This window comes from Manacus candei, unplaced genomic scaffold (assembly GCF_025592945.1).
Source record: "Manacus candei isolate 608988 ecotype Guabito, Panama unplaced genomic scaffold, ASM2559294v1 h1tg000028l, whole genome shotgun sequence".
Taxonomy (NCBI): domain Eukaryota; kingdom Metazoa; phylum Chordata; class Aves; order Passeriformes; family Pipridae; genus Manacus; species Manacus candei.
In genome coordinates this window covers 23,507,794-23,524,828 of record NW_026138076.1, presented here as the reverse complement: position 1 = coordinate 23,524,828, position 17,035 = coordinate 23,507,794, and the positions used below count along the sequence as shown (strand labels likewise).

General features: G+C 40.8%; 1 protein-coding gene across 5 annotated transcripts; it reads left to right on the top strand.

Moving 5' to 3' along the window:
- The first annotated feature begins 2,946 nt into the window (after window positions 1–2,946).
- Window positions 2,947–14,242, top strand: NPY5R (neuropeptide Y receptor Y5). 5 transcript variants are annotated; one of them, XM_051789822.1, is made up of 5 exons: window positions 6,544–6,971; window positions 7,279–7,327; window positions 7,791–7,864; window positions 9,912–10,048; window positions 12,543–14,242. In XM_051789822.1, the coding sequence occupies exons 4-5, from the start codon at window positions 10,004–10,006 to the stop codon at window positions 13,884–13,886; spliced, it is 1,389 nt and encodes a 462-aa protein (XP_051645782.1). In that variant the 5' UTR covers window positions 6,544–6,971; window positions 7,279–7,327; window positions 7,791–7,864; window positions 9,912–10,003; the 3' UTR covers window positions 13,887–14,242. The 5 variants fall into 5 exon arrangements, with proteins under 5 accessions (XP_051645784.1, XP_051645785.1, XP_051645782.1 ...); XM_051789824.1 differs by lacking the exons at window positions 6,544–6,971; window positions 7,279–7,327; window positions 7,791–7,864 and adding an exon at window positions 2,947–5,964; XM_051789825.1 differs by lacking the exons at window positions 6,544–6,971; window positions 7,279–7,327; window positions 7,791–7,864 and adding an exon at window positions 6,344–6,430.
- The last annotated feature ends 2,793 nt before the right edge of the window (window positions 14,243–17,035 follow it).

Below are 17,035 nucleotides of genomic sequence, written 5' to 3'. Positions count from 1 at the left end.
TAGTAGTGAAGTTGATGTTTATACTGTATTTCCAGGAGCTCAGCTCAACTGCATTGTAACTGCAGTCCTTGATGTAAGAAAGGAAAGTGCAGGTTGCTATAAACCAGTAGCTGTGGTGCTGCTGACATTTTAACAGCAGCAGCCACAAGGTAAGTGCAAGCTGTATATAATGCCTCTCAAGAACTTCAGTCATACATGGGTCATGAGCACTGCTCTTTGACTGAACAGAGCAAAGGTGGGTACACTCACCCAGGGATCCAAGCTGAAGGTCTCATAAAGAGTATATTTCTGTCTGAATCAGGGACACTCTAGGATATGGACAACTGAGGCCTCTTATTGCTATGGATGTGAAATGATTCATTCACACTACCAAAAAACAATTGTCCAATATAGAGATTTTTAAGGGCAATAGATAAAGCGCTAGACAGAGAAAAAGCTTTTTTTTTTTTGTTATGCCAGGATGTTCCTTCCCGCTACTTCTCTGTAATACTTTTACCCATATGGTCAAGATGGCTATTCAAAAACTTAAAACAGCATTCTGTGATACAGAATTGTGGTACCCTGCCAACAGGTATCCAGTGCAGAGATACATTTTCAGGACCAGCTCAGAATAAGAGACTTGGGTTTGCATAACAAGCCGGGGAGCTTCAGGGATGGCTTTTGTGACAACACACCAGGACCTGCCCCCATGCTGAACAGAATGGGTTTGATCCCCGCAGAGGCCATTCACTTAAGAGTTGGACTTGATGGTCCTTGTGAGTCCCTTCCAACTCAGAATATTCTGTGACTCACTTCCAAAAAAGAACCATTTTCGGCTAACTCCAAAATGGACCCACTCCTGGCCAGAGCAGAGATTCCCCTGAAACCTGTGGTGAGAACCATAAGGACACAAATTGTTTCCCTGCAGCCCATGCAGGCCCAGATGGAGCCATGCTGTGGTCCGTGGAGAGGAGTCCACATGGGAGCAGGTTTGCTGGCAGGAATCGTGACCTTGTGGGGAATCCACACTGGAGCAGTCTGTTCCTGAGGAAGTGCACCCCATGGAAAGGACCCATGCTGGAGCAGCTCTTGAAGAACTGTATCCCATGGGAAGGACCCCATGCTGGAGCAGGGGAACATCATAAGGTGGAAGGAGTGGCAGAGACGTGTGATGAACTGACCAGAACTCCCATTCCCTGTGTCCCTGCTCAACTCAGGGAGGTAGGGCTTTAGAAGAGTTGGGACAAAAGAGTGGTGTTGAGCCTGGGAAGACAGGGGTGTAGGAAGTTGTGCATTTTTCCTTTGTTTCTCACCATACTACTCTATTTTAAATAGATTAGTGTAACACAGAGGCATTCATTTACTCCCCTCGTGAAATGCTATTGTTTCTGCCACAGAAATTTCTGAATTTTCAGATAGATATGATCTTCTTTCTTGTCCATTTTGTCATTAGTGATGAGGATCTCCATTTGAGCAGTAAATGAAGTGATTCATAATACTTAATTTTTAATGGTTAGTATATACAAGAATTTCAAACATTGCATAAATACAGGCAAAACAAACCTCTCAATTCCTCTGTTATACTATGCAAATATAATAGTTACCTATAATAGATCAAATATAGAGCCTACATGCCACTCAGTGACCTGAACTCACAGCGATGACAACAAATATTCAGAGTTATTCACACTGCAGACAGATACAAGGTCAGGCTTTGAACAGTGCAGTGGAGAAATGGAAAGGGCTGCCTCAGTCATTGAGTTTTCAAACATGTGCTACACTTATGAGTGTATATATATATGTATGCACACATGCTATAACCCAAGTCTTACTACAAGCTTTCTGCTTTGCCATATTACTGTGTGCCCACCTCAGATGACTGAATCTCTTGGAGCTGTTTCAGTCTTCTCTGAAGCACTTCACATACATATGAGCACTAAACACAGTAAAAAATAATCATTCTAATAAACAGAGATAGACCCTTTTAAAACTTCCCATTATAGCTATATAAAATACATGTTGTGCAGCAAATGCCGTGTAGCATCAGGTATTCTCTGTAAGAAAATCAGGCATTAGCAGGCCCTGGCTATTCTGCGCATCTTCAGTCTCAACACCAAGCTGAGAATCTCCACTTGGAGCTCCAAGCTCACAAAGATGTCAAATGATTTCTCAGTAACTTTAATTTTAGTGGTGATGACTGTCAGGACACGAGAACACTGGAGCAGTAAGATAACCATTGTGTTAAAGATTATCCTCTTCCAGGGAATGAATTCTTCAGTACATCAAAGGCACCCTGGACTGGAAGACTGTGTTTGTTTGTGTGTATATGTTTATTTGTGTGAAGGCATGACATTGCAAAATTTACAATGAACAGAACACAAGTATTTCCACTAAGGAAACAGAACAGCCTGAGTAAACGAATATAGAATTGCTTTGAAGTAAAAGCATTGAGAAGAGAACAAAATTTTTTTAAGAAACATGTAGAAAAAATATACCTAGACATCAATCCATTAAAATTTTTTCTCACTGCAACTCTCAAAATGGAAAAGGTGTTGTAAAATGAGCTGTCACTTTCATTGCAATGTATTGTCATGTGCTCAGGCAAAACAATTGCTCTGTAAAACTTAAAATACACCAGGTAGAACACTAGGAGAATCATTTGTACTTTCTATTCTGTATAAAACAAACTGAAGTCACCACTACCAAAATGAATGGAAACACTCTCTGAAGGGTTTTTTAACCTTATTTTTTATTGGTTTCATTTTCTAGTACTGAACATCAGTGCCATTGAAATACTTGCATTTCACATTACTCAAAGATAAGGGAACTCATGCTCCTTGGGGCAAAAGCCTGTCATCAGTAGACTAAATAGGTCTTTCGCTGTTGAGTACAATTTGAATAGCAGCAAATTCTCTGTTTGGATAAGAGCATGTTTATTCTGACACAGCTGCATCTGACACCAAACATAACAACACTTCATTTGACTGCTAATGTCACAAACCCAAATGAGCTTCATGAAAGGTTATGTGGTTAATCTCTACTGACAGTCTCGCTGCTGCAGTTCCATTTTCAACAATACAGCCAAGTTAACCAGTGCAAATCTATCTTGATCACATAAAATATTACAAGGCTGCTTGAGATATAACCTAACTTATGTTCACCTGGCTAAAATACTAAGTCATGTTTTGTGCTGTGCCCACCCTGCTCCGTCCATTAAGGATTCAAACTTATGTATGCTCATACACAAGCTCTCATCTGGCTTCAGATAAAGTAGAAATAGGTCCCACAGTTCAGCATGATCATCCAGATGGGTCAATGTGCAGAATATCAGCCAAAAACTGTGATGACACACTAGGCAACAAAAATGACTAATTATAGGCTCACCCTTGGAAGTAAGCTAACCATCAGATGTCCTGCCTTTCATCACAAAGACAGCTCAGTCATTGCCACAGCTTCAGTAGTCCAAGGTTTGCTGCTTTATGCAAGGTAAGAACTGTGGAAGGGATGGGCCATACAGAAGCCAGAGATTAGTGGTATTTTGAATAATATTTTAATAGTACTTTTGCTGGGTATGAAGAGTTCGGTGAAAAATTTTGACCTACAGAAATGTTTTTTATGTATTTCACAAAATCTCTCAAATTCTGTAATAACTATGTCTTACCATTTACACTGTCTTGCCCCATGGATAGGTGCTGCATTTGTATCAGACTTTACAGTAACATTAGACTTTGACTCATGACAAATTTTGACTCAAGACAATCAACTTCATGCTGTGGAACTGGATATTAGGTGGCTTAGACTCTTGGTTTTCTCATCGACTTCCACTGGAGCTTTGAGTCTTCATGTCTTCAGTTAGCCTTTAGAGGCTAAATTTTCTAAGATATTGGAATGATACTCCCAAAAGAAAGATACATATAGGAATGTGGTAAGAAGCATGCCAAAATTAATTTATATTCATATAACCACAGAGTTCTCTGCTGTATTTTCTGTTTTGTTCTTCTGACTCAGGAATCTCAATCTTTTCTCTCTGATGCACCACTTTTCTTCCCCAGCTCCTCTAGAATAGGTATCTTTCATCATCACCGTCTCTTACTTCCTCAAGGACTCCTCTATGATTTCAACAACCCCATGGTGGCTGGTTTCTAAGGAACTTGTACTATGATCTGCTGTCACTTCTGCCATTCAATACCTCTAGACCTTTCCTATCTCTAGATTACTGATTTTATTATTCAGTAGTATTACTGGCAAGAGAGAGGTACATGAACAGTAAAAAGGAAAAAATTATAATGGTCTGAATAGTAATAGCCTCTGATGTGCGCAAGTATCAGGGATGAATTGTCCAAAAACAGCCGAGACAAATCTGGTGTTATTTACAGCTCTGTGGGGAAAACAAACAAACAAGCCCACACCTGCCAATACATTACTGGTTGAAGAACCCTCCTGAAATAAGACAACCAACAAAAAAATTATGATATTTAATTCTTAGAGAAAATTGCTTTGAGGGAGGAATACTTGTGTTACTGACTGCTCTTGATAAGAAGCACACGATTTCTGGAGGCTGCTTGGGAAACTGTACTAGGTGACCTGAACTAGGCCATCTTAGAAATGGCCTAACATGAAGGTACACTGTTTGTACCGTTATGAAGGTACAATGGTATCCCACATAAATCACAATTGTGCAATGTAAGAAACCTTAATTTCCCTCCTGTGAGCTCTACCAGCAAATGTGGATTTCTTTCTAAAGACAATGTCAGTCTGCTGACAAAAGTTGTGATAGAAAGATATAGTGTCTCTAAAGTCACTGTTTCCAGGAGGCAGCTTCCACTTCAAGCAGTGAAGCCAGAAATGAGGGAAACTCTGCTGGAACAAGGGACACCCAGGTAAGTGGGTACCCTGGGAGAAAGCCTTAATCACCTCCATCACATGTTGGAACCAGAGTGGGTTTTTGTCTTCAGATCAAATATTTGCGTGAAAGGCTTCAAAACCATCAGTGCTAGGTGGGAAGATGGTCGAAAATGCTAAGAACAGCTGCTCAGGCCTAAAAAGGATTAATTCTGTTCTCTGTTGTGACTAACGGGAAAGTTGTCTTAAAATGATGAGATGGATTGGCGCGTCACTTCCACTGTCAGCTCCCTGTGCTCCACTTGTACATGCAGTGATTCACCAGAAGTGGGTGGTGGATAATGCAGAAGCGAGTGAAAGATAGGATGAAATATTCCTTGCCATCCTGAGCTCATCTGCTGAAGATTAAGGTTATTTGTTCCTTGATCACTCAATGAGTATTTTCTAACCCAAGTTAAATAAGGAACCTAGCTGGACTTTTCAAAGGTTATTCAACAATATGATTGATCTGGCTGTTTTGTTTTTGTGTGGTACAGTCTCTCATAGGTTAATTATACTGAGAGCTTTTCTGCAGTGCTGTGTTAATATCAACTGTCGAAGTAGTGCCTTGGCAAATGGGAAAGTCATTACTTTTTTGTGTCAGATTCTGCCACTTGTGCTCCCACAGACCTGCATGTCACTCAGTTCTCCAGTAGCTCTGTAATAGGACTATGATCAATGACTCTTCTTGTGCTAGAAGATAATAGCCGGTGAGAACAGCAGAATTTGTCTTTTCATGCTTTGTGCTATGACACACCCGACAATTTTTATGCTTTAAAATACTGCTCACTTAAGGAAATGCTCTGCCTTCCCATTGATTGTTCAGATAAAATTAAAACCACCCTTCAGATATTTCCTTCTGTAAGAACCGAGTTACTCAACTCGGAAAGGAAAACTGTTTGGGGGAAATCCATCGCCTCCCACCTGTTCTAAAATAAAAATCAAAGGGTGTTCGAGCAGCATGGATGAACACCTGCGGAGCTCCTCTCCAGCCGAAGCGAGGGGAGCTCAGGTCACCGCTCTGTGATTGCCTGTCTGTGCTCCCGCTTCCCGGGGACTCGCAGCGCGTTTCACCTTTGCAAAATGCCGTGTCCTGAGCGCCAGGTGAGGCATTGAGAGCATCCCGTAAGCACCGGCGAGCGCGGGGTTTATTTACCGACTCACTGCATTTCCATGGAAACTCTAATTGTCACACCGTGCAGCGCCGGAATACCGGGCTCCAGGGCCGCCTGGAGCGGCCTCCCGAAATGCGCTAGCGCGGCGGCTCCAGCCCCAGCCCCGGTCCCGGCCCCGCCGGGCGGGCGGCGAGTGCGGCAGCGCCGGCCCCGGGGCGCGGCCCTGGGCCGCAGGCGAGACCCGGCGCCTCCGCAGCGCCCGAGTAAGGGGCGCCTCCGGGCGGGGGGCTGCGCGCTCCCCTCTGCTCCCGCCCCGGCGGAGCCTCGCCGTGCCCGCCCGGGCTGGAGCCGTGCCCGCAGCCCGGGGCTGCCCTGCCCTGCCCTGCCCGGCTCGCCCCCACCGCCCCCACCGCCCCTACTGCCCCACGGGGCGCCCGCAGAGGGACAGCGCGAAGGTAACGCGGGGCGGGCGCGGAGCCGCGGCGGGCTGGGCTGGGCTGGCGCAAGTTTAGGCGGGGCAGCGCCTTGCCAGCAGTTGCGCGGGACAGGGGGATTCGCTTGGGTGGAGGGGGCTCAGGGACGGGGGATCTCGGCGGTCGCGGGCAGCGCGGGGCTCCGGGCTAAGCGCGGTGCGCGGCTCCGGACGCGGGGCGGGGCGGGCGCGCAGGGCAAAGCGGATGCCGAGCGAGTTGTGCCAGGGCAAAAATAGCAGTCGTCCCCGGTTTGGTGCCTTTGCCTCTGAGAGTCAGGAACTGCTGTGCTCCCTCGCAGAAAATGTAGCCGTGCCTTTCAAGTTTTCTGTTCTGACCAGTAAATGGCCCGTTACCTTCCATAACGTTTACTTGGAGCTCGAGATATATTCTTGCTAGTTGGCTTTGGCATATTTCGGGAAGTTGTGTTCTTGTCCCGGATAATGTTGCAGTTCTTCTTTCCATCAGGCACAGAAAGAGGCATACCATTAACATGCATAGAAATCCGTTTTTCTGGACTTCTGAAGTAATTTCAATCTTTTGAATTCTCCCAGGTTCTCAGGCTAGTTTTTGCTGTTGCATGTAACGAACAACATCGGAAGCAGCAGCTTTTCATCTTTAGCTTGTATTGTGAATGCAACAGTTGAGTGGTTTCAAATTTTGTCTCAGATTTATCTCAGTCTTTAATGATGTGAGGGCATAATTTCTCAAGTTGTAACAACACAGCTCAATGCTTTCCTTAAGCTTCCATAGTCGGGCAGTAACAGCCTGTCTTATTAACTATTTACAGCTGTGTAGAAGTTTAAAGACCTTCTCTGACTTTTTCTATGCAGTCTTGATATAACTCCAGTATTATGGAGGCAGAAAGGCTGTATTTCCTAGGTAATTTTGCTTCCTCCCTAAGACTATAAATCATTCACAGCTATAAAGATTAATTTTCCTGTTACAAAGATGGAACTGATTAGACTATACAAAGACCAGCCAGTCAGAGTTAATAGGTATTAATATTGTAGGATATAAGCTCTTAGCCATGAATAAACCTTAATGTAAGTACCTCATCTAATAGAAGGAACATTTCCTGAGAAAACAATTGCTTTCAGAGGATGATGGTTACCCATCTAACTTTTGTGTTCTTGAAAATTTCCCTTTAAATATTTAGAGAAATAGCCGGACTATTAACTCTCCTAAATTGTCATTTATAGATTTTGTATTTTAAGTGATAGCTTTAAGTGAAATAATGATATTAATTACAAGATAGTAAAAATATTAGCATATTTTGGGTTATGTGGTACTTCTAACTCAGCTACACCTGAAAAATGGTTTCATTTCTCCCTGTCAATCTCAGGCCCTAGACCAACTGCAGCTGAAGCACGCTTTTGATGAAAATAAGAATCACAGTAATCAGAGAGTCACACTGAGGTATACCATAAATTATTGTAATTTAAGGAGGTGTTATTTGAAATTTTTCAAGATCATGGTACACCATCTGTTATAAAATACATTTTACTGTACTCTTAAATGTTAACTGCATTGAGTCTTACAGTAAATATTCAAATCCACCTTGGGCCCTGGCACAATACTGAAGTCTCTCCTGCCTTTTGCAGCCTAGCCTTCTGTCTCAAGCATTCCACTGAAATTAAAGAAGACCTAAGCAAACCCACGTAAAGCTCACGGGGTATGAGCTCATATAGGTGTAGCTGGGCACAATTGGGAGTGTACACAGACTAGGATCACCAAAAGGGAAACTCATTTGCTTGACTGATTGATGTAGGAGGTGAAAGTGATCCAACCTTTGGAGCTGACAGCTGAAAATCTCCATCAGGTACCTTCAGACTGACTAAATTTGAGCTTGAAAACAGGTGCAAGAGCACTCTGACACTGTGTTGCATTCAGTTTAGAAATACACTTCAAATATGAGGAGAAGGTTTTGAAAAGAGACTATATTATTTAATTCTATTTCCCACAGCAGGATTTTCATGAATCTCCATTTCCCTAAAAGCTGCACCCATGTGCTGCGCTGGGTTTGACCAACCGTCAAGAGGGAGAGTGAATCTCTCAAAGTAGAGGCAGCTGTTAAAACAAAGCAGGAAGATAAATGCCAATAAGTGCACATAGCCCTGTGAAATCAGTGGCATGCTAATGAAGATCAATTATGCAGGAGGAACACTTGTTTACACCTTTACTGCCAGTGGCACTCAAGCTGAGAGCAACTGGTTTCTTTTGATCAGGAGAGGATGCTCGGAGACAAGAGATCCACTTGGCATCTTTTGAAATTTGGGGACAAAAGTCTGCTTTCATTTTACACATCCAAAATGAAAATAAAGTCATCTTTGGGCATTTTGCAAAGAAAATTTTGTCAGCACAGTAGTTCTCTGCTGAAATCAACAGATTATAGTGTTATTCCTTCCCCTCTGTCTTTCTGCCACTCTGAAACTGTGATTAGAGATGGTGCAGGAGGGGCTTCAGTGTACTACAGACTTCTGTGGTGCCCCAAGTTTCCACCTAGAGCCTTAAGAGATCATGTTGTGACTTCTTCCAGGGCTCCTTCCTCATGGAAATGAGGACGTGATAGGGAAGATGGCACCTTCTCATCTCGCACCCCAAGCAGAAGGTAGCCATAGCTCAGAAGGGATGGAGCTGGAGAGCCCATGCTGGACTTCAGAGGCATGGCTACTAAGCTCTTCCGTGTTGATGTTTCTCAATAAAATATGTCTGCTTCAGCAAAACCAGCATATTCACTTTTTAAATAATTATATTAAAAACATAATGAGCAGTTCTGCTAAAGTCATACTGCAAGAGCTCCATGTGGAGGTGTAGAAATCTACAGAAATCTAGCATTCATTTAATGAATATGTTACAGTATAACAACACTTAAATTTTGTTCTCTGGCCCTAGTCTTAGCATTATCTGTATGGAATATAAATTTATAGAAGATAAAATAATTATGGTGCATCTGACTTGAAAGTCTCTTCCTTTTCACTTTTAGTCACCCAAAGCTGAAAGTGGTAGAAATAACAGTGATACCACTAGATTTGTTTCAATTCTCCTCATAGAATCCATTGATTAAAACTAAGCAAAACTTAATGAAAAGATAAAGATTTCTTTACAGATCATAACACATAATTAAAATGGAATGGACTAACTAGATAGAGAGCCTTTTCTACCAGTAGAAATGCCTGCTTTTTCTCCATTCACTGATGAACCTATGGCCTATGAACCTTTTCAGTGACAGCAAATATCACCAAAAACTCTAGAGAGGGAGTTGTAGTTTTGGTACACATATACATAGCTGCTATTATAACTTAAACACTGGCATGCATCTTTACTACTCAATATGACCTTCAAATGTGATGATGTGTGGGAATTTAACTGCTACTGAAAATACCTGTAGATACACTAAAAGCAACCCTAATATCTGGGTTTCTGGTAGAGAAACAGTAACGCCAGTTTGTTTCTTCTTTTACAGGTTCATCCTTCAACCTAGTTTCAGTTAAAATAGAAGACTACGCGGAATGATTGCTGTTAGCACAGAGTTACTTATGGAGGCACAAAAAATAAATGAAAAGCTCATTTCTTCAGAGTCATCACCACTTTGAGAGCATTGTAAGAGTTTTTGAGGGTTTTTTTGAATCTCAAGATGGTACTGGATTTCCTTCTCTATTAGTCTTTCTCTCAGGTGATTAGTAACTAAGATATGGAGAGATCCAGGTCTTGAATAATGTTTCATTTCCCTTTCTCAAATAACTCTTGATATGGTTCAAACCTGCTATCAGGCAATGGGATGTTCCATTAGTAAAGCTCTTTTAATCTGTGCAAGATATAAACTGGAAAAGGAAGGTGTCCAAGCAAAAAGAAAATTGCCCAGAATGACACTAATGGCTTTTCTTTATTAACTCTTCAGTTATGCAAAGTTTTTTCCTACACACTTCTCAGCTAAGTGTGTAGTGTCGTGGAACAAAGATAATAGAATGTTCACCCTGAAAATATTAGGGAGGTAATGTTTCATATTGAAACGCAACATAGAGTTGAAATGGCTTTCATCAATCAAAAGAGAGTGTGCAGATGAGAGATGGCCTGCACACACTGAAATCTGCAAAATCATCAGTCAGCAAAATCCACCATTCCTTCATGTTGAACAAAGAGAAAAAAAATTATAGAAGTGTGACATAACAGGGACATAATGCCATAAGCCTGAGGTATGGAGATGTATCTTATCCAGGGCAAAGCTCTGCGGGGGGGTTCCTCAGACAAAAGTTATGTAGAGTCATACTTAGGGAAAAGAAAGAATTTTCAGTAGATTTTGAAAGTCATTGTGGTATGCAGATCATACTGGTTTTGGTTGGTTAGTAGCAACTCAGAGAAATTAGCTCAGAAAAAATAAATAAAAAACTATTTCCTTCATTAGCTAATATTTGTATAAAGAGAAGCCCACCAAAATGAAAATTTCTGATAATATCAACATAGAGAGATTAGATCGCTTACAGAACCTCTATTCTGCTTCTTTAAAGTTGATCTAGAGGCAAAGGTAGTCTCAGATAGCATTGTTTGTCTGTTATATGGTTTCCCATCATTTCATTAAAGATTGAGAAAAATTGTACAGAAATAATATGCATTAATGCTGCTCTGCTTGTATGCACACAGTTATAAAATTTAGGTTATCTAAATTCAAATATCCAGTTCTTACTTCTATTTTAGCTATTTTAAAGCACTTTAAGATTGAGAGAATCTGGCAAGGTTGACTTCTTGTCACCTCTTTCCAACACATTACTTGCAAGATTTTTTTTTTTTAAATAAGTATTCCTACTTTTACATGAGGAACCTTCCCATCACAACATCACAGCACACTGTCAGTGAATATTCTGAGGTTGTTTTAAGGTTTGAGCTTCCCTTTGGCACGTGACAGTAGGAGCACATGTGATGTGAAGGAAGGAACACGTCTGCATGTGTAGAGGAAGCTGAGTAACATTATTGCACTTTGAAGAAGTCAGCACCATACAACTCACAGAGGAGCCTTGAAGAGCCCTGCCTTTTTTAGGTGACAGATCTAGCCTTCTGCTCAATCTATATATGCTTTAGTATTGTCTAGATGTTCCTGTTTTCTCTTATATAAGATTTCTAAACATTAAGCAATTTTGTACAGGGCACTGGCACTCTGGAGAACTTTGAAACTTTAGTACGTGCTGGTGTTTAAGGTAAACTGAAGATTGAACTAAATTCTCATGTCTTTCTGTTTGTTCTAAAATGAAGACTAATACATGAAGATTCTGTAGGCAGTATAACTTTGTGCTGAGTTAGGTTTTAATGTTCGATGTTTCTGTGCTGAATAATTAGTGGTTCACTGAATTTTCAAATGGCTGTGTGGAGTTTGCTTCCAATTAACACTGTCCTCTTTGTATTACATCCAGTTACTTTAGATGTTTTATAGGCAGTTTTCCTTTCTGCTTGAGCACCAGTTAAAATATGTTCAACGCTTAATAGAAAATGGTTTCTATATACACCACATTAGGAATTCCATCTTGGATCATTGACAGTGGATTTCCTGATCATTTTTGAAAGCTCTCACTGATTTTGTGTTAGTTCTCTACTAGCAAGGTAAGAAATGCTAGTGCAGCTTTAGCATATGTATTTTCAGGTGCCTTCATTATAATTTGCTGTGACGCAATGATTCGGCATGTGCCCAGATGGTGACTGTCATTTCCTTACCCATATCGATGGGCTATTATGCACATGAGTAATCTCACCAACTCAAGATGAATTGCTTTTGTAGCTAACTGTTCCCTCATGGAAAGTCTGACAATATAGTCTATAGCAAAGCATAGTTAAAAGCCAGCATCATAATGCAGAACCTTAAATTGCCATTCTCCCATGTGAGCAGCCGGGTAGGAGGCCAAGGCATGCTGAACACCACATGGTAAAACCTACATAACTAATTCATGTTGACCTGAAGTTATACAGGATCTGCCTCACAGTAGACTAACGTGACTAGTAATTTATTTGCATTGAGGTGACACCAGGTAAATTTATGTTCCTTTACATTCTGATTAACAGCAATATCATTGTTCCTTCAGATGCTAATTAATGCCTTTCTCGTTCTAAGCAGGACTGTAAAATGGATTTAGGATTAAAAGACCGTACCAACAGGACACCTACCAGGAACACCTCTGCTACTACAAAGAATTTTTCTGCCTGGGAAGACTATAAGAGTAGTGTTGATGACATACAGTACTTTCTTATTGGGCTGTACACACTTATAAGTCTGGCTGGCTTTATGGGAAATCTGCTTATACTAATGGCCCTACTAAAGTGCAAGCAGAAGACGATAATAAACATTCTCATAGGTAACTTGGCCTTTTCTGACATCTTGGTTGTGCTGTTCTGTTCGCCTTTCACACTGACTTCTGTCCTGCTTGATCAGTGGATGTTTGGCACTGTCATGTGCCATGTAATGCCCTTCCTCCAATGCGCATCAGTTCTAGTTTCAACTTTGATGTTAATATCTATTGCTGCAGTCAGGTACCGTATGATAAAATATCCCCTTTCTAGCAATCTAACAGCAAAACAAGGCTATTTCTTAATAGTGACCATTTGGGCCTTTGGCTTCACAATTTGCTCCCCTCTGCCAGTTTTCCACAAAATTGTGGACCTCAGCAAAACTCTGAATTTAGAGGCACTGGAGAACAGACTCTTGTGTATCGAGTCATGGCCTTCCGATTCCTATAGAATTGCCTTTACAATAGCCTTACTGTTCATGCAGTACATACTGCCGCTGGCGTGTTTAACTGCTAGTCACACGAGCGTCTGCAGGAGCATAGGTTCTAGACTGTCAAACAAGGAAAACAAGTTTGAAGAAAAGGAGATGATAAACCTAGCTCTTCATCCCTCTAAGAGCACTAGCACACAGGTGCAGTCCTCTGGGCACTCCAGGTGGAGCTGTGCCTTTGGCAAAAAGCACCACAGAAGATATAGCAGGAAGACTTCAAGTGTGATGCCAGCTATTTCAAGGCATCATCAGGATACTCATTCAAGAGATCTCCCAGAAACCTCTGGCACAGAAAAAAGTCAGCTCTTTTCCTCCAGTAAATTCATCCCTGGGATTCCTATCTGTTTTGAAATGAAACCAGAAGAAAATACAGAGATCCAGGACATGATTACAGTATCCCGATCCATTGTCAGAATTAAGACAAGATCAAGGAGAGTTTTTTGCAGACTGACAGTGCTAATCCTAGTTTTTGGTTTCAGTTGGATGCCTCTTCACCTTTTCCACATTGTGACAGATTTTAATGCCACTCTCATTTCTAACAGACATTTTAAATTAGTATATTGCATATGCCATTTATTGGGTATGATGTCCTGCTGCTTGAATCCCATCCTCTATGGGTTTCTTAACAACAGCATAAAAGCTGATTTAATGTCCCTTATCCCATGCTGCCAAATACTATGATTTTATGTGCCCCAAGATAAAGTAAAACAAACAAGTATGGCTTTCAAGCCTACTGGCGTGCATAGCTGTAAAAGATATGTAAAAGATATTAGTTTAGTTTACTTAGTCTGACTTGGTTATGATTAGTAGCATTTTATGTGAATGTATAGTTCTATGGCTGCATGTATTTCTTGCATTGGGCAGAACTATATACATATGTTATAACATTTCCCTATCTGTTACACGTAGGAAACCATGCCCAGTGTACAAAACCGGAATACCATTTTCATTACCTGAAATGTTGGCAATCTGTACTTTGGAATTATACAGAATATATAATGAATAATAAATGTAAGACAGACTACTTAGACATATCAGTATTAGCTGTCATAAAACTATAATAAAATACATAAAATTTACTAAATAACTATTGTTGAGACTATTTCAGAGCCAACTTTGACTGTTTTCTAATATAAACATCTCTTTCTGGATGTGATTAGAAAAATATTTTTACTTAGCTCTGTGAGTCATAGTTTGCAATATCTTTGCAATATGCTTTGCTGCTGGTTCCTAGGTTGCCTTACTCCTTGGTTTGAGGGTTGTTGTTTTTGTCTTGATTGTTTCCATCTCACCATGTTTACCCAGTGCAACCTATCCCTGATTTCCTTAGCCAGTTTTCACTCTGGCTTGTCATTTTATGTAATTTTCCACCAGCCTGAACTTATCTATAGTTATGCCTTTGTTCTAACAGTGATGACACCCCTGAACATACAACATACTTCTGATCAGAGTAAGCCCTCATTACCTAAGCAAGTGATAGTGGAAAGAAAAAGAAAATGGAAAGACAGCAGGATTTTTTCTTTTCCTTTACAAAAAAGCAAAAGCTTACTGCACTTCATTATAGCTGACCCACTTGCTTTGGAAAGCTTTAACAGCTTTCAAATAAATTTGTGCATGTGTGCCCTGACAGGTGGGAGGGATGAGCAGAGTGGATTATTTTTAAATTCAAGTAGGGCAAGTGCAGGGTCCCGCCCCCAGGGAGGAATGACCCCATGAACCAGTGTTTCTGGTGTCTGACCTGCTGAAAACAGCTCTATGAAGAAGGACCTGGAGGGTCCTGGTGCACAACAAGCTGTCCATGAGGCAGCAGTGTGTCCTTGTGGCCAAGAAGGCCAGTGGTATCCTGGGGTGCATTAGGAAGAGCATTTCCAGCAGGTCGAGGGAGGTGATTCTGCCCCTCTACTCAGCCTTGGTGAGGCCTCAGCTGGGGTACTGAGGGTACAGAAGTGTCCTCTTCTGGCCTCCTCAGTACAAGAAAGACATGGAGCTCCTGTAGCAGGTTCAGTGGAGGGCAATAATGATGATTAAGGGACTCGAACATCTCTCTTATGAGAACAGGCTGAGCGAGTTGGGCCTGTTCAGCCTTGAGAACAGATGACTGAGAGGGGACCTCATTAATGGCTGTCAGTATCTGAAGGGAGGGTTTCAAGAGGATGGATTCAGGCTCTTCTCGGTGGTGCCAAGCAATAGGACAAGAGAACAAGCAGGAACTGATGCACAGGAAGTTCCACCTGCATATGAGGAAGAACTTTAGTGTGTGAGTGACCAAGCACTGGAACAGATTGCCCAGAGAGGTTGTGGAGTCTCTGTCAGTGGAGATATTCAAGAACCATCTGGATGTAATCCTGTGCAATGTGCTCTAGGGCGACCCTGCTCGAGCAGGGAGGTTGGACCGGATGATCCACTGTGGTCCCTTTCAACTTCACCCATTCTGTGAATCTGTGCATGCACGCACACGTGTGCAAACACACACACACACACACATACACACATGCTTTCTGCATCTCCCTCTCCTCTCTCTTTTTCTCCTTTTTAACCAGACCAGTATTTTTCCTTCCAAATTTAAGTCACATGCATCTTCCCTAAGTCATATTACATTTCACAGCACAAATGCAAAGAATATATAATAAAAATATAAATAAATAAACAAACAAATACACACACACACATATATATATATATATATTCTCCCCCCCCGGATTACTCTAGTTTAATAATCCATCTCTGCCCTCAGGATTCAGTAAATGTACAAAGCCTTTGCCTATTTAAGTTGTAAAACCTCTCCTCAGGTCTAGCTGGTGATTATTTCCTTTTATCCACTAAGACTTTTAATCCAATAGGCCTTTGTATGTAGCTTCTACAGGCTGAGAAATAAAGTTTTTCGTTTTATAGATGGGTGGTTGGAAATGGTCAGTGTGCATTTTTTTTCCTCAAGATACTTCCCTTCCAGTTAGTCTTTAAAAGTGAAAGCAGTTCTTTTATTTTGAGGAATCATCAACTTATTTTTATCACAATGTTATCATTCTGAGACTTTTTCTCCCCAAGCCACTATCTGCTGAGGAGTTTATTACATACTAGTGGGTAATAGCTTCTACCCTTAAGGTATTTTTCTGAAGTCTAGTTCTCAGTAACTTGTTGTTCTTTGTTTTCATTAGTTATATGCTTTAATAGTTTCTTCCTGGACACTGACTATTGCATTTTGCAGATTATTATCTCCTAAAACCCTACAATATGTCATTAAATGGAGTACAAATGGTACAGAATAGACACTGCTGGAACAATATATTTTAAAATAGCTTTTTAAACATTTTAAGTACTTCAATTTAAAAATATTTATGGCTAGTCTTGGTAGATAAAATTAGGAGAAAGTTAACTAAATTTACATCCAGAGCAAAATGATGTAGTTCTATAGAAATTACAGCAGCTCATGCCCTATTTCTGCCTACAAATTTTCACATAATTGTAATATATCGTTTAATCTTATTTATACCGTGTGATATAGCCAAACAGTATAAAAGGATAAGAAAGCAGTCACAAGCTTGAAATATTCCTTCTGACTTTATTTATTTATTTTTTCAGTGTACTGTTCTCTTCCATCGTAATTGCTATTTATTTTCTATTCCTTCCTTTCTTTCAGAATTTCAACCATTTTTAACTCCTACACTGAGGATTGTTATTTTATATAAATTAAATGTTTATTTAGTAGTTACTCTTTTCAGATCAAATTCTACTCACTTTATATGACACACAGAATCATGCTAGGACTTGAATAAGACCTTCCTCTCATTTCTGAGGTGCACAAATATTAATCTGTATACTGGAGATTTTAT

Excerpts from the sequence above, each read along its gene's own strand:
- NPY5R (XM_051789824.1), top strand. The coding sequence starts at position 10,004 with ATGAAAAGCTCATTTCTTCAGAGTCATCACCACTTTGAGAGCATT. Across the intron at positions 10,049-12,542 it reads ATCACCACTTTGAGAGCATT|CAGGACTGTAAAATGGATTT; the intron begins GTAAGAGTTTTT and ends TCTCGTTCTAAG.